Below are 23,062 nucleotides of genomic sequence, written 5' to 3'. Positions count from 1 at the left end.
GTCACAGATCTGAGTTGAATCCATCATCGTTCTTTAGCTCACTTAACCACCCTAGTTCAGACCCAGCCATATACAATTTAGTCTTGACCCTGTTCCTCATGGGAATGGTCCTGCCTGAACTACCATGCCAGGTATTCCCTGGACCAGAACAAGCATCCTGGGACCGGTTTTGGGGTAACACCCCTCATCAGCTAGGCTAGTTCGAATCCAGAGTAAAGTGAGGAAGGGGCCCAGGTCTGGACATGCCTTGCCAACTTAGGAAAAACAATGAAAATACACAGAGATAATGGACAGAGTGCTGAAACCTTTCAGACACTCACCCTCAGTCAGAGATCTGGGTTGAATCCATCATCGTTCTTTAGCTCACTTCACCACCCCAGTTCAGACCCAGCCCTATGCAAATTAGTCTTGATCCTGTTTCTCATGGGAACAGTCCAGACCGAACAGCCAAGCCATGTCTTCTCTGGACCGCAAACAAGCATCCTGTAAGGCTATTAAGCATCCCCACGAAGTAAAATGACTTAATCAAACTTCTAAAGGGAGCACTGTCTCTTCTTTCAACACTTCAGTGTCTAGGTGTCCTCCCTTCAGCTTCAGGAATGTCAGCAATACAATAATGTCTGGGAAACAAATTCACCTCCATCATGTGCACATGTAGGCCTGGGGCATCAAAATGACCACCCATGTCCCCAAAACCCTGGTGCACTCAAACACATAACACATACCACACCACACAGGATACGCACATGCATATACCATACAAATGGGATGTTAGTGCTAGGATCTGGGTTAGCGCACAAAAGCGGAACATTACATGAGAGGACTACTAAGCCTTCTCTCCAAAGACACACATAAAACGGTCTGACTACACCTACTCTTTCACAATACATGTAATGCTGCCATCACAGCTCTACATGCTAAATCCATGCCAGAGATGATAGTTCTTTATCAAGCAAATGAGGGTATGCTTATTGTGCTCCAGGTCCAGAATAGGTCCTAGGCCTCACAGTTGTCAAGGAACAGGTCTAGATTTTCGCACAAACACTACATTAGTAGAATACCAGATACTCGCGGTTGGGCACTCAGCACAGGGGAAGAAAACTGTGGAACATGTGGGGGATATTCTCGTCCTAACGAACGCATTCACAAATACGAACAGGGCCTGCTGCTGATAATACTTTTTCTTGATATAAACAGTGTTTTTAGTTTTTAAATAACTATGGCTTACCTATCACAGTACGATTAAAGCTGCTTGCCGCAGAATGTTGCCAGGCATGTCTTATAACGCATGTTCTTCTAATCTGTTCTATTGTATTTCATGATCTAAATAGTCCAACTGTGCTTGTAAATAGAATGCTATATCCATCAATATTTACTGTAGGAAAAGGGATACAAATCTATATACATCCAAGTGCCATGCACTTTAGAGACCAAAGGGCACGCTCCAGGCATAATTTATTGCTTTTTAAAAAAGAAAATATCAATTTTTTTGTTTTCATTACCTTAATGAATTAGGTCAGTATTAAATCCACGAAAACCTTCTTAGATGAATTAATGAAGTTTGTTCCAGTTTACAAAAACACCGACTTGACAACAGGTCGCCCAAGCACAGAATGATGGATCCATTATATTCTCATGGATCACTGCATTCTATGGCATGAGCCAGAGCTCTACACATGCGAGAGAAGATAATTACAACAGTCAGCAGTACCACCTTGGCAGTCAAAGTTTCAGACACGTTTTGCGGATGTTGTATTGGGCACTGGTATTTACTATTTAGAAAGGTAATTTAGAGTTTGAGTTTCAGGGCAACACGAAATGTTAACATTTGTCTATATTACTTGTTTTCCATGCTAGCAACAATGTCAGCATGTGGTGACCAAGTAACTAAAGAGAGCGTGGAGATCTCTCTCCTAAAAACACGCAATAATTCCTAGCACACGGCCTAATCTCATCTCTTATGCAGTTTGTGTGAACTCACAGAGATTTGCAACATATGCCCCTGCTCTTCTTAGAACTTTTATACGTTCTCCATTATCTACTATCCCACTGTCTATCTGTCTGGTTGGATGCTTACAAAAAGTGCCCTTAAGTGGCTGCCATTGTCACCTCTCGGGCTTGGGCAGAGTTGGTCTGCTGAAATATGATGTTGGTAGATCTGTGCTATAAACCTTTGAACATAGGATGTGTCCCTGAACATTCCACACTCTTGTGCAGTTCACCATCTTCACAGGGTGAAATTAGGCCAGGGTTCTGAGTTCCACCGTTTATAAATGAACTTCTTCTAGATTGCTTCTAGATAAAAAAAAAACAATTATATATTCCAAAGGCATGGATTTATTACACCCCTCAATTAAGGCTATTGAACCCTTCTACCCTGGTGAATCTGAGCTCTAAAGTTATCTTCCCACATCTAGAACCTCCTTCAGCATCATCCCTTTTTAGGTCTCGACTACAGCATTGCTTTAGCAATGCATGTTTGTCGAGATTATAGTAAGGCTATCAAAAGTCTACCCAAAACTGCGGATCAGGTACAGTTCATGTGAGCCAGGCGCGTGCACATCGCCAGCCACATCGCGCACCATTTGTCTGAGCTTCGGCATCAGACTTCAAAGAAAGCCGCTGCCCCGCCCCGCCACGCAATGCCACTCCCCTGCCCCCACCACGCAATACCGAGAGCTTGTTTTTCTTTCAGCAACACCAAATTCCTGCACTCCAACAATGACGCCCATACGTCCATTGTCAGCATTTCGGCGTCTTCTAACATTTTCGCCCACTTTCCCTACGTGACTATGTTGGCGCTGTTGTGTTGCCTGGACGAAGTGCTGAGATCCCTACAGCCCCTGCAGGCATGACGGGCAGAGCCACACGGTTTGTTTACTTCAGATAAGTTAACCTTCTCCCTTCATCCGAAGATAACCTGGGTAACTTGACGACCTAAAGTTAATTATTAGGCATGGGTGGCTCGGCTTGTTATTAGCACTTTTGAGATGTAGCGCATACCGGACCGGAAGATATTGGAATGCTTTACGTGAGCAGTACTTCTGTTCAAGAGGCAGCTCGCCACGCTTTGTTCCTCGACTTCCTTGTCAAAAACCATGACTTTTGTTCCACTGTGAAATGGAGCCAAAAACACCACTGTGGCTGCAAATATCTTCAGACATTTTTTTATCCAAACATGCAGCCATGGGTTTATAAGTGAGACGGCAGCTCTTTTTCTCTTCCCTTTGCTTGCCCAACACAACGTAAACTTTTCCATTCTCCAATGTTTTAGGGAATGCGCACTGCCTCAAAGAGTCTTTCCTCTACAGCAAGGCACTGCAGGGAGGGAGGAAAAGCACTCCCACCTCTCACGCTTGCTCTTTCAGGGATAGCACGGGGAGCCCCTTGCGGGCAGCGTCACCCTTCTCAATAAATATATCAAGCCATGGCCGCCAGTCAGCTCGCTCCCTTTCTGCCTGGGTCCTAATAATAGGGGGCTGATTCCCAGCTGTGGCGAGAGCATCAGACCGTGAAATCAGTTTAAAACTATTTACCTTAGCACTTGTTACATCTGCTCCAAGATGTAACAAGAACGTACACCAGGCTACTTGTGGGTCATTGTTCCCTTTTCTTCTCAAGTTTATTTTCCTTAAACCGGAGAAATAAGGATTCCTCTCTAAAGGGCTCCTTTGAACTGGCAGACGCTTAATCCAGAAGGGGTGGCAGAAGGACAAAGGTTTTTATATGCAACGTCAATTGCAGGGAAAAGGGGCATGTGTGGTAAAGGATTACAAATTCTTAGTGAAAATGATCCTGCTGCTGGAACCCTGGATGTTATTTGTAGCTGTGTTTGTACATTAACAAAACATTGCTTAACTTATGCCCTAAAATGTCATTACAGCTAATGATTTCAAGTTGTCATTTGCTTTCCTTGTCTATAAACGTGTGAGTATGACACCAGGTAATGCTTTCCTCTAGGAGCCTTACTCAAGCAACTTGGGTCCGCTCATGCACGTCCTTAGCTTTACTAGCACAAACCATTATTATTCAATTCAACTAGTCATATTGAAGCAAAACAAAACAACTACAAATCCCAGAGTGCTGTGGGTAGTTCAACCAAAAGCCCAGCAGTGGCACATCTAGTCCCCTGCCACAGTAAGATTTGCTGTGGTCCGACCAGCACTGGAATTTCTGGTCTCGGGTGACCTGGAGCTCTCTACTACTTCCTGCCCCCCCCTCTCTGGAATTTCAGCAGCCCAATAACACCAATAGAACATACAACTCAGCTGGTTGTAAGAAAAGCAGCTCTGCTGAGGCACATCTTATTTAGTTTCTTTTTGGCTCTAGTCATTTCGGAACCTTAAACATTTTCAAGGCGGCCCGCAGGTGTTCGATGCTGAACTCTAATGACTTTGAACTAATAAATCATTGAGGGAATAGACATTCAGATGTATGCTGAGAAAAACAGTCACTTCTTTTCCGCCAGAACAGGTCATTTGTTTAAAATGAACAGGAAAACAAATAACAGGTATTTAGGATGCTCAAAGCTCAGAAAAGTTTGTCGATCATCACACTCCACACTTTCTGTATTAATTTTTACGACTTTCCTTTCTTTTGTTACTCTTTCCTACCCTCTTCCTTCACAACATCCACCACCACTACGTCCACCACCACCATCTCCACCACCACTACGTCCACCACCACCATGTCCACCACCACCATGTCCACCACCACCATCACCACTACCACCACCACATCCACCACCACCATGGCCACCACCACTTCCACCATGAGGCCACCTCACTCTATCTATCTATCGCCCTCACTCTATCTATCTCCCTCACTCTATCTATTGCCCTCACTCTATCTATCTGTCGCCCTCACTCTATCTATCGCCCTCAATCTATCTATCTATCGCCCTCACTCTATCTATCGCCCTCACTCTATCTATCTATCTATCTATCTATCTATCTATCTATCTATCTATCTATCTATCTATCTATCTATCTATCTATCTATCTATCGCCCTCACTCACTCTATCTATCTATCTATATATCTATCTATCTATCTATCGCCCTCACTCTATCTATCGCCCTCACTCTATCTATCTATCTATCTATCTATCTATCTATCTATCTATCTATCTATCTATCTATCTATCTATCTATCTATCTATCTATCTATCTATCTATCTATCTATCTATCTATCTATCTATCTATCTATATATCTATCTATCTATCTATCTATCGCCCTCACTCTATCTATCTATCTATCTATCTATCTATCTATCTATCTATCTATCTATCTATCTATCTATCTATCTATCTATCTATCTATCTATCTATCTATCTATCTATCTATCTATCTATCTATCTATCTATCGCCCTCAGTCTATCTATCTATTGCCCTCACTCTATCTATCTATTGCCCTCTATCTATCTATTGCCCTCACTCTATCTATCTATCGCCCTCACTCTATCTATCGCACTGACTCTATCTATCTATCGATCGCCCTCACTCTATCTATCTGTCTAACTATCTATCGCCCTCACTCTATCTATCCATCTATCTATCTATCTATCTATCTATCTATCTATCTATCTATCTATCTATCTATCTATCTATCTATCTATCTATCTATCTATCTATCTATCTATCTATCTATCTATCTATCTATCTATCTATCTATCTATCTATCTATCTATCTATCTATCTATCTATCTATCTATCTATCTATCTATCTATCGCCTTCACTCTATGTATCGCCCTCACTCTATCTATCTATCTATCTATCTATCTATCTATCTATCTATCTATCTATCTATCTATCTATCTATCTATCTATCTATCTATCTATCTATCTATCTATCTATCTATCTATCGCCCTCCCTCAATCTATCTATCGCCCTCCCTCTATTTATCTATCGCCCTCCCTCTATCTATCGCCCTCCCTCTATTTATCTATCGCCCTCACTCTATCTATCGCACTCACTCTATCGCATCACCACAGCATCACTGAACGCCACAGCATCACTCGTCGCCACCACAACATCACTCAGCGCCACCACAGCATCAATTTGTGCAACCAGTCAACAACAACTGGTTCAAATATGTTCTCTCAATGTTTCAAGCCTTATTACAAATGTCACAAAAAGATGTTAATATTTCACTTCTGTTCTTGGATTTTTGTCACAATAAAATACACTTAACATAATCTTCACAAAAGTTATATACAAAAGTTTAAGCTATTGCCATTATAAATTACAATAGCTTTTATTTAAGTATTAATTATTTTAAAAAATGTAAAGCCATTATTATTTGTAATATCTAAGTCACGTAAATACAACACATATTGCATTACAAATGCTATAGGTGTCACATTTGCAAAAGTTAAAACTATTGGCATTGTAAATGACAAAGCTATTAATTTCGCTATTTTCAAAACCAACACATAAATAAAAAAATTGTCATTTACAATACCAATAGCTCAAACTTTCCTAATGCGAGACCGATTGCATTGCAAATGCTTGTTTTGGACTTTATAATGGACTTTAGGAACATAGCAATGCTGGCATCAGGTGCAGTACCTGCTTTTAGTGCTCACGTTGCTGTGATAACAGCATACTCACCATTAATTTTGGTTACAGGAGATTTAGTATCGAATTTTGAAATGCGCTTGGTGAAGTCTTCTGGCAGCCATTTCTGAAACAACAACGGAGAGTCATATTTTGAGGGTGGGAAGCCACTACTCACAAGTCTGCCATTTTATGTACAATAACAATTTCTGTTGCAGGAAAAACAATGCATCAAGAAGCAGCATGTTTAGAAAATGTGGGTCTATGAAGTTATCCCGCAGCCACTTCAGCGCTTCTTAAGACAATATTGGTGCTGCATCATGTGAAAAAAACATAGGCCTGTGAGAGGACTTCCAACTGATTTCCTATAAAACAATTACACACACTCAATCAGTCATTGGAAGTGGGTTCAGCAACAATTGAAACTTACACTCGATTGCTTTGTAACCCAACTATGGATATCAGTCAACTCAGAGTACCGTCCCTGCATATGTAGAGGCACATTCTGTACTATGTAAAAATAAGTAGACAAAAAGTATTCCCTTGAATAGAGTGTACAATAAAACAATTTAAAACTCAAAGCAAATAGCACAATACATAAAAACTAAAATCAATTTTGCAAAAAATGTTTTACAATTTATTGAATTTACACAATGTATTTAAAATAACAAGTGGACAATAGCACCACTTTACACAAATAAAACCAGTTAAAAAAGTGAGAAAAATAATCAAAGTACATGGGGTTTAAGATTGACCAGCAAAATTGAAACAAGTAGAGGGGACAGACAACAGCGAGACATCCAATTGTGCAATACTGGGTGTATATTCAAGCTCTATCTAACCCCCATGTGTTATGCACAGTCTGTTAATGTGTCAACACAGGTGTCTGAGTTGAAGAATTATACTTTGAAAATGCGTCGACGCGTTTCGGTGGTACATGTGATTTTGGGCCACCTTTGTCAAGACACTACGTTCTGTCTGTCGAGTTTCTGGGGTCAGTGAGATCACCCTAGGGGATGAATGTACAAGCAATTAAAATATATACAAGTATGGTGTTCAAGTTAATTCAATTATTCAAAATATTCTACATGCTATGGCGGTTGCAATACAATAACATTTGCGTTTGGTCATTTATATAAATCATGACCCTTCTCTTACTTAGGCGACAAAGCTTATGATATCAATGTAGTGGAAAGCAGTTATATTACTGAGAGGCATATAAACATTTTTTCTTCTCTGTATTCAATCAGTTAGTAACAGTTAGAGTAACATTTGCATTTAATTAGAAAATCCTATATAGCTCTTGCTCACTCTCTTAAACATATAAAGGAGCTGGTACAATCAATAAAACCAAGTGCATAAGCATTGCATATCGAGCAAGATCCATGTTCTGTTTGAGAACAAATTTCCTGTTCTCTTTCGCCATGTCCTCTTTGGTAATTTACAACAGCTAGTAATACTCTTGAACAAATGACAATCCCATCTGTTACATACTACGCATGTCTCTGACTGTCTAGTGGGACTGACAATCATCCTATCTTAGTTATCAGAACTTGGTATAGTTTTTTGGAAATTCGGAGTTTGAAACAATCAACATTCCATGCATATCCCTTCTTGAAAAATTCTCTATAATTGCCGGATACAAATCCCTATCATATTTCCCAAGGGCTTACTAAAACATAAGGTAGCGGGACCATAATGTTCTAATTCGAGTTGCATGTTAATTCGCCCAATGGATCTAAATGTTTAGATTTAGCAAGATAAAGGAAGAACAGAGTGAATTTTCTTTCTCAAATAGAGCTAATTTTTATCTATTTACCTTAAAACTATCCGTTGGATATGATCAAATGAGGGTCTATTGTGACGTTGTATTTTTTTCAAATATATAAGGTTAGCTTCGTTTTTCGTTTTTCTCTCCTAATTATGAGCAGTCCGTTTCAATAGTTTGTTGGGTGTCCTGGCAAATACGATTGTCAAAGGTGATTAGCGGTAGGACTCGACCTGTAAATGTTTTTTGCTAAATTATAAAGCATTATTTCATACCTGAAAGATAGGCGTCCTGTGTCTCAAACACTATTCCTTGTCTAATGACGTATTTTCTCTTTAAAAGCTTTAGGATACCTATAGCGAGAAGAACGCTTACCTATTTTGCCGTGGAGAACTGCCTGCTTCTCTGGTTCTGTTCTATTTACTAGTGGCTGTTCAGGGGTCAGTTTAAATAGTGTTTCCTACCTTTTAATTGGTTCAATATTGGGCCAATCAGTAGCTCGTATTTTAGGCCCCGAAATTTGCATATGCCGGCTTGAAGTGCCCTGATCTCATAGGACATTGTCTAAGACCCGTGATTGGTCTATCCCTTTATAGACTTTGCCGCTGTTTTATGGCTGTTTGTTTAAACAATTTAAAGAAAGGGAGATGTTTTACTCCAACTCTATATATGTTGTGATTATTGGGCAGATCTACAGAAGATAAAAACTATTTTCGTGCAAGCCACAAGTTATGTTAAAAAAGAAAAAATGTTTTCGCTTTGTTTAGGAACCGGAAATTATACCTTTGTACTTTAGACAAGGTTAGTAAATAGAAAGGATTTCTTTGGAAGCTGAAATGGGGAAATCGTACAAGAAACTTCCAAAACGGAAACTATATTTATCAAAGGATAAACATTTTGGTTCTGCTTTATTGTTTTAGACTGGTGCTCGCATGAACAGATAAGTTATATTAATGCTATATGCATTGGGTCCGGTCTTCTCTGATATTCAGCATTTTTATATTTACAGGGGAGGTTGTATGTGGTATTGGCTTGAATCCAAAAAAAATTTGTTAATGCTATATGCATTGGGTCCAGTCTTCTCTGGTGTTCAGGCCATTGCGTATAGTGTCTAAGAAGCAAAAATACCAATGTTCTCTGGTTTTCCTAAGTTTGTTGATGTCACCGCCCCGTCTAGTGGTCCTAATCTTTTCAATGATATACCACCGTATATCGTCACAAGTGTGGTTCTTTTCTTTAAAATGATCTGTCAGCGGTGCATTGATCTTACTTGTCCTGATAGCAGACTTGTGCTCCAGTACTCTTAATCTGAGCTCTCTGCTTGTTTCCCCCACATAACCAAGGTTACAAGGGCAAACCAACAAGTAAATAATGTTTTGACTTCTACAGTTGTTAAAAGTTTTAGAGTAGAGCGTTTTTCCTTTGTATTCAAAGCTGGAGCCTGTAATACATTACGGGCAAATAGAGCACGTTCCACATTTGTGGCTGCCCATTGCTCTCGATCCAGTTAAGGTAGATTGTGTTTCCGCTAGTGGTTTGTAGGTATGCACTAAGCTGTTACGGAGGGTTTTATTTCTCCGGAAGGAGAACAAAGGTTTGTCTAATTTGTTGTCATTGTCGTAATTTATTATACACCAGTTTCTATACACTATGTTTTTAATTTGATTACTCAAGTGTGAGAATTGAGTAACAAAAACTATCCTGTCTAACTTATTTCCATTTTTAGTTTTATTTTGGTCTAATAGGCTATCACGGTTATAGAACCTTGCCCTTTTAAGGGAGTTTTTAATCAATTTATGTGGGTACCCTCTCTCTTTGAGTTTTTTCTTCATATTTTCTGAATGTTTATAAAAATCTGACAAATTAGAACAATTCCGCCTTAATCTTAAGAACTTTATCTTTTTGTGCCTTTGGGTGGTTACCAGGCCCGGACTGGCAATGCCGGGCACCGGGCAATCCCCCGGTCGGCTGCCAGGGGTGGGGGCCGGTTTTATGGCCGGGGGCCGGTTTTGTTGCTGGGTGGGGTGGGGGGCCGTTTTTTTGTGCTGCACGCAGTACTGTAGTCACTTACTCACTACTGTACTGCTGCGTCTACTGATTCTCACTGTCTCCTCGCTCCTGGGGAAATAAACACAATTGAATTCATCTCTGCTGTTCGGTGCTGGATAAATAATGCAGCAGCAGTCAGGGTCATTGTAGGAGTTGGTTCGGGTCACGCGCATGCGTCGAGTCTGCACAGCTCAGTCTTCAGTTCACAGTTCGTTCACCCACCTTAGGGGGATGGGGCGGGCGCGGCCGTTGGTGGTGACACATGCGCATTGGGGCTCGCGCTATAAAAAGTGCGCGTGACCCCTGATTCCAGAACACAGAGACTGAGAGTGAGGCCCAGACGACGAGAGGCCCTCTCACACGCCACTCCAGAATTTAATTATTTCTACCCGTAGTAGTCCCCCGTCCCATGCCCTGCCTGTCCCAGTGTGAGTATCCAGTCCCAGTGTCCCAATGTCCCTGACTGCGGCCGACAGTTTGCCAGTGCCACCCGCCGCCAGGTGAGTGTTGTTTCCATTAATGCATTTGCAATCAGATATTCTCGTATCTGCGCACTGTGCATAATGCACAGTGCGCAGATACGAGATGTGATGTGTGATAATAAGAGGGGCAACTTACTGGGACACTTGGCGCACCGCTTCACAAGAAATGGAAACTGCTTGGTGAGGAATGCATATTGCGCAAAACAAAGTAAATTCGTCCAAGTGGCGCCTCGCGACTTTACCTTCCATGGGTGGAAACTGGCTGTGGCTCTTGCTTTCCGCAAATGTGCCTGTACTGAGGAGCACTTCTGCCAAGCTCTCGTGGGTGTTGTGCTGGGACGTGGTGAACGTCGCTTCATCCTGCACGATAACCAATCAGGGGGGGGGCTGCTGAAAAATAGCCTCTTTTATGCCACCCATTGAAGGTGGAAACGAGTTCTACTTTCTGTACACAGCTGGTGTTTAAATATTTAGCTACTTACCTAAAAAAAATACAAATTATACAATCATCGTAAAGACACTTTATTCGTCTCAAAATCGGGAGCAAATATCAACTGATGATTAGATAACACTTCTATACAAGTGCCTGCCCCCCGGCCCCAACCTCCCCTTTCCGCCCACCCGAGTCATTGCACAGGCGCTATTGATATCTTTGAGATCAGCGCTACGCGCACCAGCTCCACTTTCCTCGGCGATGGATGGGCTGGCCTTGATGGGCTCGTTGAACGGATGGCAGCCCTGGGTCTCCATAGCTGCAAAGCTTTCAGATCGCTATAAGTGACATTTTCGTCATTTTTTCAGTGTGGTTATGAGTGCAGTGGTCGAAGTGGGCGGGATCGCAGGGCCCCTTCTTCTTTAATTTGATTGATTCTGTTCCCCAACTTTATTATTTGAAATACACGTCGCAAAGAAGGCAACGTCTCTTCTTCCCTCCTCAGAGAAGAAGACAAGGTCAGTGTCGACCTCTGCTCTGCAGCTGATAGCTGTCCCTCTCTCTTTCTCACTCATCCTCCCTCTCTGTCTGGCTTTTCCTCACTTACTGGAAACCGTGACTTCAAGAAACGAGTTCTCACCCTCTCTATCCCACGTTCGTTTATTTGTTCCTCTGTGAAATGGATCCAAAAACGAAAAACACTTTTGCTGGTAATATATTTTTCAGACATTTTTCTATTCCAAAGTGCAGCTTTGGGACGTAGGAAAATAAATGGTTCAAAATGTGAAAAAATAACTTAACAAATATTGCTTTATTTGATAGGCGCTTCAAAGAGATCTTAGAGACTCAGTTCACCTCTAGTCGGGAGTTAAACAGGCCAGCTCCTTTCCACTTTCTCCTTGCACTATAGTTGCTACTCTCTGTTAAAGAGGTTCTCAGCGAGACCCTTAACATACACAGGTGAAACACTGGCTCAGTCAGAGATAAAAGTAAAAATAATAAGAATAGCAGCAAAAATTACAATAAAGATTATGACTATAACAAAAAGGTCCAAATGTGACTCTAAAGTGTGCTGATGAAATACATATGATTATTTTTGGGACGCTGCGAATGACGCTCTCTTCTCTGTGTGCCATATTACCTGATCTCCTAAACATGCATGCTTTCAGGATCGGAAGAAGATGGGCCATTACTTGTTGGCAGCCAGGAAATGTTTGTGAGAGATGGAACATAAATAAAAGGCATGTCACTCAGCCAAATATCATTCGGAACCCTACTCTCCGTATTAACATGCTTTTACACTCCTACCTACCTACACAGCCGCTTTACGCTTGAGTGACTCTCAACATCTCAGCCCTTACTCTGATTCCAGGGGCGATAATCGAGTTTACTCTGCAATTGCTAACCGTCTTCTCGTCCTCGAGCGCCAGCTGGAACTGCTTTTAAATTAGGTGTCTGTTATGTATTGGTAGGTGATGTCACCGTCGATAGGGGCCTGTGCTTTTCGCAATGCTTTTATCAGTGTGTCTAGGAAATCTGCAGGGTCAGAAGGGGCCAGTATGCATTGGGAGGTCGTATGTTTTGCTGTTTGAGCATGATAAGCCTCTTATCCAGATCCGGGATGTAGGTGCCCAGGATGTTTACACCCACCTGGACCCTCACCCTCCTCGCCGCAGTTGGTGAATCTTAGGGTGGCACCGCAGGTATGCGTCAGCCCTGGTATCAGTGCGAGACAGGAAAATACAGGAGGAATGCTTATGCTGGGAACGGTAGCCCTTTACTGCACACAGTTATGGCGGGAGTGGCTTAACTGCAGCATTCCATGGAGGTCTGTTTTGAGGCGATGGGACTTACCTCATCAGTAATGATTTGGCGAGGACGAGGGCCTTAGAGGTAACGAATCAGACCCTTAAACTGTCACAACTCCCTCCAGTGATCACTCTACATGATGGATACATGCACCTGTGTATTCGCTCACATGACAGAACTTGCCACTTTACATCACACAGCTTTTTCCAATTGAACATCAAGGATGAGTGAAAGCTTCAGCTTGTGATCCGGAAGCAGGGGTTCGGGAGACAAGGGGTCCTCTGCACCCCAAATATGGCTGTATTTTTCTAACCACTTGGTGGCAGCTGGGGCCATTCCTTGCTTTCGGGCCCGGGAGACTGAGGCCATTGCTACGCCGCTGCTTGTGGTATATCAAGGACTCGGACATTCTATTTTTAGCAGACTTTTTTGCCTAAACACTTAGGTGGGCGTGGGCTGGGAATAATGAAGGATTCACTTTACTGTAACAAAAGACCGGATTAGTGACATGTGTGTTAACATCCCCCTTAAGCTTTACAAGGCAAGATTATACATTCAGCATCAAGCATTATCTACGTCATATGCTTTCAAAGGATGTTTAGAGCTTCCTTCCTTCACAAAAACAATAAGTGACCGCGTTTACATTTGCTCTTTTCTTTTCATAATTGTCACACAGGAAGTTTATTCGCTCGAAGTCGAAGGTTCGCCGTTTGCCCCATGTACCTGTTTCCATAATGCGTGTATGTCCACCTGTGAGTGTGGGACTCTCAATGCTGGGTACAGGAGTTGGGTGAGTGGAGCAGAGTGGTGCTCCAGATGTGTTTGGCGTCACTGGTCGTTTCACTAGTTGAGAGACCTAGGACCGAGCTGGCCCCCCGGATCTCTCACAATCTCGTTGGGCCTCTATGCACCATTATTGGGAGTTCTTTCCTGATTAGCTGTCATACCGGCTGCCTCTGTGGTGTGTGAACCTTCGTCTTGCCGCCTGAATTGGTAAATTGCAGCGCTATCAGGCAACGCCAGGACTTCTCTGCTTACAGCGCTATTTGGCAGCGCTAGAACCATCACTGCTCGCGTTTCCCGCTTCGTGGGAAACACTCGCTGCGGGGGGCTTGTTGGCCGCAAGGAGGACAGAGAACACCAGCGCCCACAAGGCAGCAGGGCTTGGTGAACCTCCCTGCCACGCCCCCCTCACCTGGAATAAATCGAGCGGAACCACTGCTGAAGAGCGGAGTTCTTTCCTGATTAGCTGTCATACCGGCTGCCTCTGTGGTGTGTGAACCTTCGTCTTGCCGCCTGAATTGGTAAATTGCAGCGCTATCAGGCAACGCCAGGACTTCTCTGCTTACAGCGCTATTTGGCAGCGCTAGAACCATCACTGCTCGCGTTTCCCGCTTCGCGGGAAACACTCGCTGCGGGGGGCTTGTTGGCCGCAAGGAGGACAGAGAACACCAGCGCCCACAAGGCAGCAGGGCTTGGTGAACCTCCCTGCCACGCCCCCCTCACCTGGAATAAATCGAGCGGAACCACTGCTGAAGAGCGGAGTTCTTTCCTGATTAGCTGTCATACCGGCTGCCTCTGTGGTGTGTGAACCTTCGTCTTGCCGCCTGAATTGGTAAATTGCAGCGCTATCAGGCAACGCCAGGACTTCTCTGCTTACAGCGCTATTTGGCAGCGCTAGAACCATCACTGCTCGCGTTTCCCGCTTCGCGGGAAACACTCGCTGCGGGGGGCTTGTTGGCCGCAAGGAGGACAGAGAACACCAGCGCCCACAAGGCAGCAGGGCTTGGTGAACCTCCCTGCCACGCCCCCCTCACCTGGAATAAATCGAGCGGAACCACTGCTGAAGAGCGGAGTTCTTTCCTGATTAGCTGTCATACCGGCTGCCTCTGTGGTGTGTGAACCTTCGTCTTGCCGCCTGAATTGGTAAATTGCAGCGCTATCAGGCAACGCCAGGACTTCTCTGCTTACAGCGCTATTTGGCAGCGCTAGAACCATCACTGCTCGCGTTTCTCGCGGGAAACACTCGCTGCGGGGGGCTTGTTGGCCGCAAGGAGGACAGAGAACACCAGCGCCCACAAGGCAGCAGGGCTTGGTGAACCTCCCTGCCACGCCCCCCTCACCTGGAATAAATCGAGCGGAAGCACCGCGCATCGCGGGACGCGCGCGGGCGGCGCCGGGCTAAGCCCGGGCAAAGGGCGGGCCCTCTGTGGCCGAGGTAGGCCGGGCTGGGTCCCGGTATTTTGAATTCATTTCTTCTTTGGCTGCTGCCTGTTTAACTATATTCTAAGGGTATGCTAATACGCCGATAGGATTATAGCCACAAAGTACTTTTTCAGCAAGGTTGTCTATCGTTTTTCACCCCCTGTGAACACATATTAATTTAAACTGTGTCTATTTTAAGACTGGGAATTTCGCTGTAGGACCTGATTTTTTCACGGCTTCATGGAGTCAAAGAAACTATGTTCCGGGAAAGTCGTAATGGAGAATCCTGGTACAATACCCGGTCCTAATCATTTAAGGAAAAAACAAGCTTCCAGTGATCTCATGAAAGGTCAGATGCAACTGGTACAAATTTGGGAGAAAAGTTTGAATAAGTCCCTAGAAGTTTCTAGGAAAGTTGATACTGACAAATTACCACAGCTGGAACTTTGTCCTAATGTGGAGGGAGTTTGTTTGTTGGAGCCTATGATGGAAATAAAAGGGTCATCTAGTCAGGCAAGTGAGGTAAACCTCCCTACATGTCCAGTATATGTGACTGACGCTGATCCTTTGATAATATCATCGCAATCTTTGGGCCATAATATTCTTAAGGGAAATGATAATTTGGAAGAAGAAAAGGGTGATGTTTCAATAGCTACTAGCATTGATTTGGAACTCTGCGGTCGATATGTAGATAAGACATCTTTATCCCATCTAGTGGCTAATAAAACTCCCAGTGGAGAAACACCATCTGGTCTGCTATTATATAGCAGCACGCCCTCTATTAAATCCTTAGATAATCTTTCTACTCAGAGTGTTGTACAATCTCCGCAATTTAATTTATCGGGGATTTGCGCTTTTACATCATCCAGTTATCCAAAAAATGATAAACCTATTTCTGAGTCACTCATAGCCCTTGAGCAAATTCTGTCTTCCATATTACTTTTAATGGGTAAATTTGCTGTAAACTCTGATTGTATTTTGTCTTCGGTTACCGAGATATTGCAGGCACTGTTGGCACAAAATGTGAAAAATGCTGAAAATGTGATTAATCCTTTGATTACTACTGTTAACCCTGTTCTTCCTGTCCAAAAAGAAGTTGATAATATTTCTGAGGTGAGGGGAAAGGCTCCTTTGGGATTGACTATAGAGGTTGATATTCATAAGTCCCCTAATCGATCCTCCTCATCTCCCTTGCTCCAGAGAAGAGAATCAATGCAGGTGGAGCAGGAGGAAAAGGTGATTGAAGAACCTCACATGGGTGGTCATGATCTTTTTCCTATATTCGTACAAGATAAAAAGGAGCCAGAAGGTCCCTCTGGGACTACCAGAGTTGCTAAAGTAAAATCTAGAGGGAAAAATAGGAAACTGATACGTAAATATAAAAAGAAAAGACCCAGACAAATTATTTTTCAAAAACATACAATATCTGAAACGCCTGGTCTTATAGAAAGAGGGTATAACCCACCTTCAGATATTCCTGATAAGGTGGAAGTTGAAGGTATCATAAATGATGAATGCGGGAGCACCCTGGTTGAAGCAACCATGAAGAGGGTGGAAGTTGAAGGTAACATACATGATGAATGTGGGAACACCCCGGTTGAAGCAACTATGAAGAGGGTGGTTTCATGTCCACTAGTAAATGTTCATGCTCCCCAATCAATAAGTACCGATGATAAAATACATTTGCCGATAGTAACAAGAGTATTTAATCCAACTGCACCTATCTTTCGGCCTCAGACGGAGGTAGTTAGGAATGCAATACCTCAGTCAGAAAAAAGCCCTATTTTATATGTGGATACTTTGTCATTGGATTTTCTCCCATTATTTGACTCTGATCTAAAAATGAATAGATCCTGGTTACTCAATTGCTTTAAAGAGATAGAAAGCTTAAAGTTGGTTTTAACAAATGATATTGATTTAGTTCTCCCGATAAAATCTACAAATGGGCAACGAACAAGGGTAAAATTTTACTCTAAAATAATTACTAATTTAGTTCTTCAACAAGCCGAAGCCTTTCAATGTAGAGGAATTGACGTGCTACCCCTTGTTAATAATAATTTGTGTCTATCTTCTACCGAAAGAAACACAAAGTTGACCTCTGGACAGGATGATTCTCCTATGTGTAATAACGATCTAAAAATTTGGATCTCCAGAGGTAAACGAATGGTTTCCCAGGTATTACCATTACCTGGTAACACAGATAATCCTTTAACTGAAGACAATTCGATGTGGAACTGGTTACCTGGTGTTCTCTCAAATACTACCTCGGGAAACCAACGACCAGCTTCGCATCTTTAACACCGGTTTAAAAATTGTCTCTTGGAATGCCGCTGGTTTGTCTAATTGCCCTGAGAAATTTGATTTTCTTCTCTCCTTGAATGCAGATGTGGTATGTATTCAGGAAACATGGTGTAAAACTCTCCCTTATGGAGGGAATGATTACTTCGTCCTAGAGGCCCCTGCGACTACATCCAAAAAAGGCCATGCTAAAGGCGGAATTGCCTGTTTGCTATCAAATGCATTACAATGGCAATTCTCACATTACAAGGACGAGAGCAATCTATTCCAAGTAATAACCATTTCTAACCTGGACTCCATTGCTCAACGATCCTCGCTTATAATACTAAATGCTTATATTCCTCCAGAAGATAATTTTACGATAATTTTAAAACGTATGTTTTCCTATGTAAAACAACTAATAGAGGTGGATCACCCCCCATACTTACTATTGGTGGGGGACTTAAATTGTAAAGTGTCTAATACTTCTTTAGACATGTTTAGAAATAAAGTAAAGGAAGAAGCATATAATATACCTCAAGCCCTCCTGCCTATTAAAATAAAAACTAATAAAAGAGGCAAGATTCTCCTCGGGGAACTTAGTTCCCTGGAGGGAATTATCATAAATGGCAGGATGCCTTCAGATACCCCGGCTAATTATACACATGGTTCTACTAGGGGAGAATCTATTTTGGACTATGTAATAACAGACTTTGACATGTTCTCTTTTCTTAAAGATTTAGTGATCTCGCATACCCCCCTGAGTGACCATAAAACTATTAACTTAACTGTCTCATTAACTCCCCCTGAAACTAGCCTTTGGTCCCTAAAGAATAGAGGTTTTTCTATTAACCGTAATACAGATAGATGCTATTGGGGTTTTACTAATAAAAAGGATATACAAAACATCCTTACCCATTTACTAACGGAGCTTGATTACTGGCAAGGTAGGGAATTCCTGTTTCTCGAAAACCTCATTAAAAAAGTCACCGCAATGGCTAGGAGTACAGGAAATCACAAAAAGAAATATTTTTCTCCTAGTCCCTTATTAAGGTTAAATAATGAGATTAATAAACTTGTTAGGAAGCAATACCTCAATAGATCAGGGGAAAATGAGTCTCAGTTAGCTCTACTAAAAAGAAGGAGGGTAAGATTGAGATCCAAGTTAAAAAGAGAAAAAGAAGACATTTTATGGACCAAGTTAAGAGAAGCATCTACTCGTAAAAATTCTAGAGATTTCTGGTCCATAATAAGGCAAGGATGTGGATCTATAATAACGTCCACTCCTATAGTTATTACGGAAGATGCCTGGACCCAATTTGTGACCACCTTATATGCACCAAATGGGGCAGGGGGGGACTCATGGGTTCCAGAGCCCAATAGCGATTCTAAAACGGAACTCCCCACTGAGCATTCCATAGCATCCGTAATAAAGAGCATGCGCTCTTCCGGGGCTATGGGACCTGATGAATTGCCCATGTCTATAATTCAGCAAGATGTAACTACTTGGAGCAGGATTCTTCTTCCAGTATTTCTGGCGTGTTATAAAACACAAACAGTCCCCGAATCTTGGCGGGGAAGTATCCTAATCCCAATTTTTAAAAAAGGTGATCGGGATAATCCCTCTAATTATCGTCTAATAGCTCTATTAGACTCAATAGGAAAATTTTTTGCTAAACTTTTATTAGTGTCAATAACAGATTGGGCAATTTTAAATAATATTATACCCATGGAACAGACAGGATTTCGAAAAGAGCATGGAACTTTAGATAATTTAACATCGTTACAAGTAATTATGGATAAATATGCTCGTGTCCGGGGTGGTGGCGTATACGTAGCATTTATAGATTTCTCCACAGCGTTCGACAAGGTGGATCGTCCGACGCTGTGGAGAAAGTTGATGGCATTGGGTATGCCGGGACACCTATTGAATTTAGTCAAGTCTTTACACTTGAATACATGGTGTAAGGTGTTACAAGGCGGTGAAAGGGGTCTTTCTCAATCTATCCCCTCCCGGAACGGATTAAAACAAGGGTGTATACTGGCACCCATATTGTTTTCCTTGTATATGGCCGATTTACCAACTACTGTTGCAGTTTGTGAGGGATTAGCTCCGAAAATTGGAGGGACAGCTATATCGATTCTAATGTATGCGGACGACATACTTGTTTTAGATCTGACCCCGAAAGGTCTCTCTAATCGTCTTCATGCACTGAATCAATTTGCTGATGCACATTTTATGAAAATTAATAGCTCCAAAAGTAAAATCATGTGCATCTTTGGAAAGAAGAAGTGCAGATCTAGTAGCTATAATTGGTCGATTAGCGGAGAAAAACTTGAGGTAGTTAAATCCTACATACAATAATATCTGCTAATCTTAGTGAGAAGCCACACATCGAACATAGTTCACGAAAAGCAATGGCCCACGGAAGGGGTCTATGTTCTTTGTATAAAGCTACAGGGAAGAGGCATTTCTCCTTATGCTTGGATGTATTCCGAGCAAAAATTCCTGCAACCCTCCTCTATGGAATGGAACTAGTGGACTTGAAACAATGGGGTTTCATGCAAAAAATGGAAGGAAAGGTACTAAGGAAAATCTCCTCATTTAATTCAGCCTGCTCCACACCTTCTTGCAGGCTGGAATTCGGACTTCGAAGTTGTTGGGCTCAGGGGTTGGCTGCCCTCGTAAGGTGGGTAGCCTGCTTGGCTAGAGGTAAACCGGGCACCTTACGAGCAATCTTAAAAAAGGAATTATTGGGTAACTTTAATGAGTTCTCGCAGCTGGTAAAGAATTTTAGAAAAGCGGTTCTGCTGCTAGAACTGGATGAAAGCACGCTATTCTTGCTTTCTCCACTAGAGTTAAAGTTGAAGTTAAAAAGTATGTCCTGGGAACTTTGCTACAAGTCGGATATACTTGCCCAACGGAAGCAAAAAGAAAAGGAAGCCCTGGTTATAACCTATACACCAAAATTAGCCCAACAATATCTAATTTGGAACATTCCTCATGGTGTCCGTAGATTATGGTACCTTTTACGTCATAATTTGCTTCCACTTAACCCACTCTTAGCAAAATGGTATGGAGTTTCTCCTCTATGCAATTTATGTAATAATGCTACTCAAGATCTTAACCACGTATTGTTTATTTGTCCGGCATTGCGCCCCATGCGCCAAAAATGGATAAAACCAATTTGTTTACAACTGGGAATTGTGAATGTAAAAATGTTTTTCCTTGCACTTTACAATCCCCCTAACGAAATGTTCTGTTCCAGAATTTTTAAATATTTTAAAGAGTTTTTAGATATTTATTAATGAAATTCCGGGAGATGTTGATGATTGCATTACTTGCGGATAATCTGTGGCTATTCCTGTTGTCGTATGTTGTTTTTATGTATTATTGTTATGTTAATATGTATGTATTGTTTATGTGGCCCTCAATGAGAGCCAAATCATAATAAACTTTTTGGGATTTTTTTGGGGTGTGCTGCTGCGTGCAGGCGCATTTCAGGTGGTCAAGCTGCTCTGGGCTGCCCTCTGGTCTTTCATGCCTGTTGGAGCATTGCCCCGAATACCATAACTGCCCCCGGTTCAGACTCGGAGCACAGACGTGTGGATATCCCTGCACCTCACACGCACTACTTTGTATGGGCCTGGGCCCGAATTGACCCTTGTGCCCCTGTCTCGTGCCTCTGCAGCAAATCTTAGGCCTCGTCTAGCCCCGGCGGCCCATTCTGGCACCAACAATTGCCTTCAAAATCCTGGCACCCTCCACATCTGTACACGCTACAAGTAACTTGAGACCTTACCAGAGACTACTGCAAGGCCCTGCACACAAGCAGATTTACTCTGCTTATTGCACGGTATGACTTAATCCTCCCAGTGCCTCACATGTGCTCCACAGACGGTGGTACCAGCAATTAACAAGGGACGCCAGATGCTTGACTTCAACTGCTAAATCATTACAGCAGCCATTTAGCACCGTTGTGTAACGTTCTACCTGTCTGTTCCTCTTCAGAAGCCTGTAGGGTCCTTTTTACACCTATAGGTAAGATTCCAACATTGGCAAATGTATTTTGTTGAACCGGATGCCACTACTTGTGATTCTCTTTCACACAATCTGTATCTCATAGCCTTCCAACTGAACAATGTTTTCTTCAAGTGTGTAAATCCTTAGCTCCTCGTCGATCTTCATAGGCAGCCCTCTGCTTTTAGTCTAGGGTGCCATATTGACTGTTTGTGTACCACCCCACTATTTAGGACCCTCTAAAAGAACGTCTATGGGTACATATGACTGGGTGGATAACCTTGTGCTCTTTAAGGTCCTCATCTACTATTTACTGTGCTTTGAAAGTTGATACAATTGAATATGTAATGAAAAATGTGCTGTAAAATTCACAATTTTGTTCTGTCGTTTTCCAAACCCCCCTAGTAGCAGTTGGGCTCGCTCTCTGCGCTCGCTACGCGCCGGACAGGGGCTGGTCTGCCAAAATTTGCCAGGGCTGCTTTCAGTTCCCAGTCCGGCCCTGGTGGTTACTTGAATAATGTAGAAGTTCTCCACGGCAAAATAGGTAAGCGTTCTTCTCGCTATAGGTATCCTAAAGAAATCCGCTTTTCTAAAAAAATTTCAATCACTAAAAGCCACTGTTTATTTTACTCTGGCCCCTAGTGAAACGACTGTTTCCACCGGGAGGACATGACGAAAGCGCCCCTGGTTCCATAAAAAGCTTTTAAAGAGAAAATACGTCATTAGACAAGGAATAGTGTTTGAGACACAGCACGCCTATCTTTCAGGTATGAAATAATGCTTTATAATTTAGCAAAAAACATTTACAGGTCGAGTCCTACCGCTAATCACCTTTGACAATCGTATTTGCCAGGATACCCAACAAACTATTGAAACGGACTGCTCATAATTAGGAGAGAAAAACGAAAAACGAAGCTAACCTTATATATTTTTAAAAAATACAACGTCACAATAGACCCTCATTTGATCATATCCAACAGATAGTTTTAAGGTAAATAGATAAAAATTAGCTCTATTTATTTTTCAAGAAGGGATATGCATGGAATGTTGATTGTTTCAAACTCCGAATTTCCAAAAAACTATACCAAGTTCTGATAACTAAGATAGGATGATTGTCAGTCCCACTAGACAGTCAGAGACATGTGTAGTATGTAACAGATGGGATTGTCATTTGTTCAAGAGTATTACTAGCTGTTGTAAATTACCAAAGAGGACATGGCGAAAGAGACCAGGAAATTTGTTCTCAAACAGAACATGGATCTTGCTCGATATGCAATGCTTATGCACTTGGTTTTATTGATTGTACCACCTCCTTTATATGTTTAAGAGAGTGAGCAAGAGCTATATAGGATTTTCTAATTAAATGCAAATGTTACTCTAACTGTTACTAACTGATTGAATATAGAGAAGAAAAAATGTTTATATGCCTCCCAGTAATATAACTGCTTTCCACTACATT

General features: G+C 42.2%; 1 protein-coding gene across 1 annotated transcript in view; it reads right to left on the bottom strand.

Moving 5' to 3' along the window:
* PYROXD2 (pyridine nucleotide-disulphide oxidoreductase domain 2) overlaps positions 1-23,062 on the bottom strand; it is a 541,945-nt gene that overhangs the window by 88,108 nt on the left and 430,775 nt on the right. Inside the window, exon 11 of the mRNA XM_078643559.1 lies at positions 6,614-6,686. Coding sequence (XP_078499685.1) covers positions 6,614-6,686 — 73 coding nt within the window. The remainder of the gene's footprint in view (positions 1-6,613; positions 6,687-23,062) is intronic.

This window comes from Lissotriton helveticus, chromosome 5_1 (genome assembly GCF_964261635.1).
Source record: "Lissotriton helveticus chromosome 5_1, aLisHel1.1, whole genome shotgun sequence".
NCBI lineage: Eukaryota > Metazoa > Chordata > Amphibia > Caudata > Salamandridae > Lissotriton > Lissotriton helveticus.
Note: the sequence above shows the minus strand (reverse complement) of the source record. Positions and strands in the feature narration are given on the sequence as shown.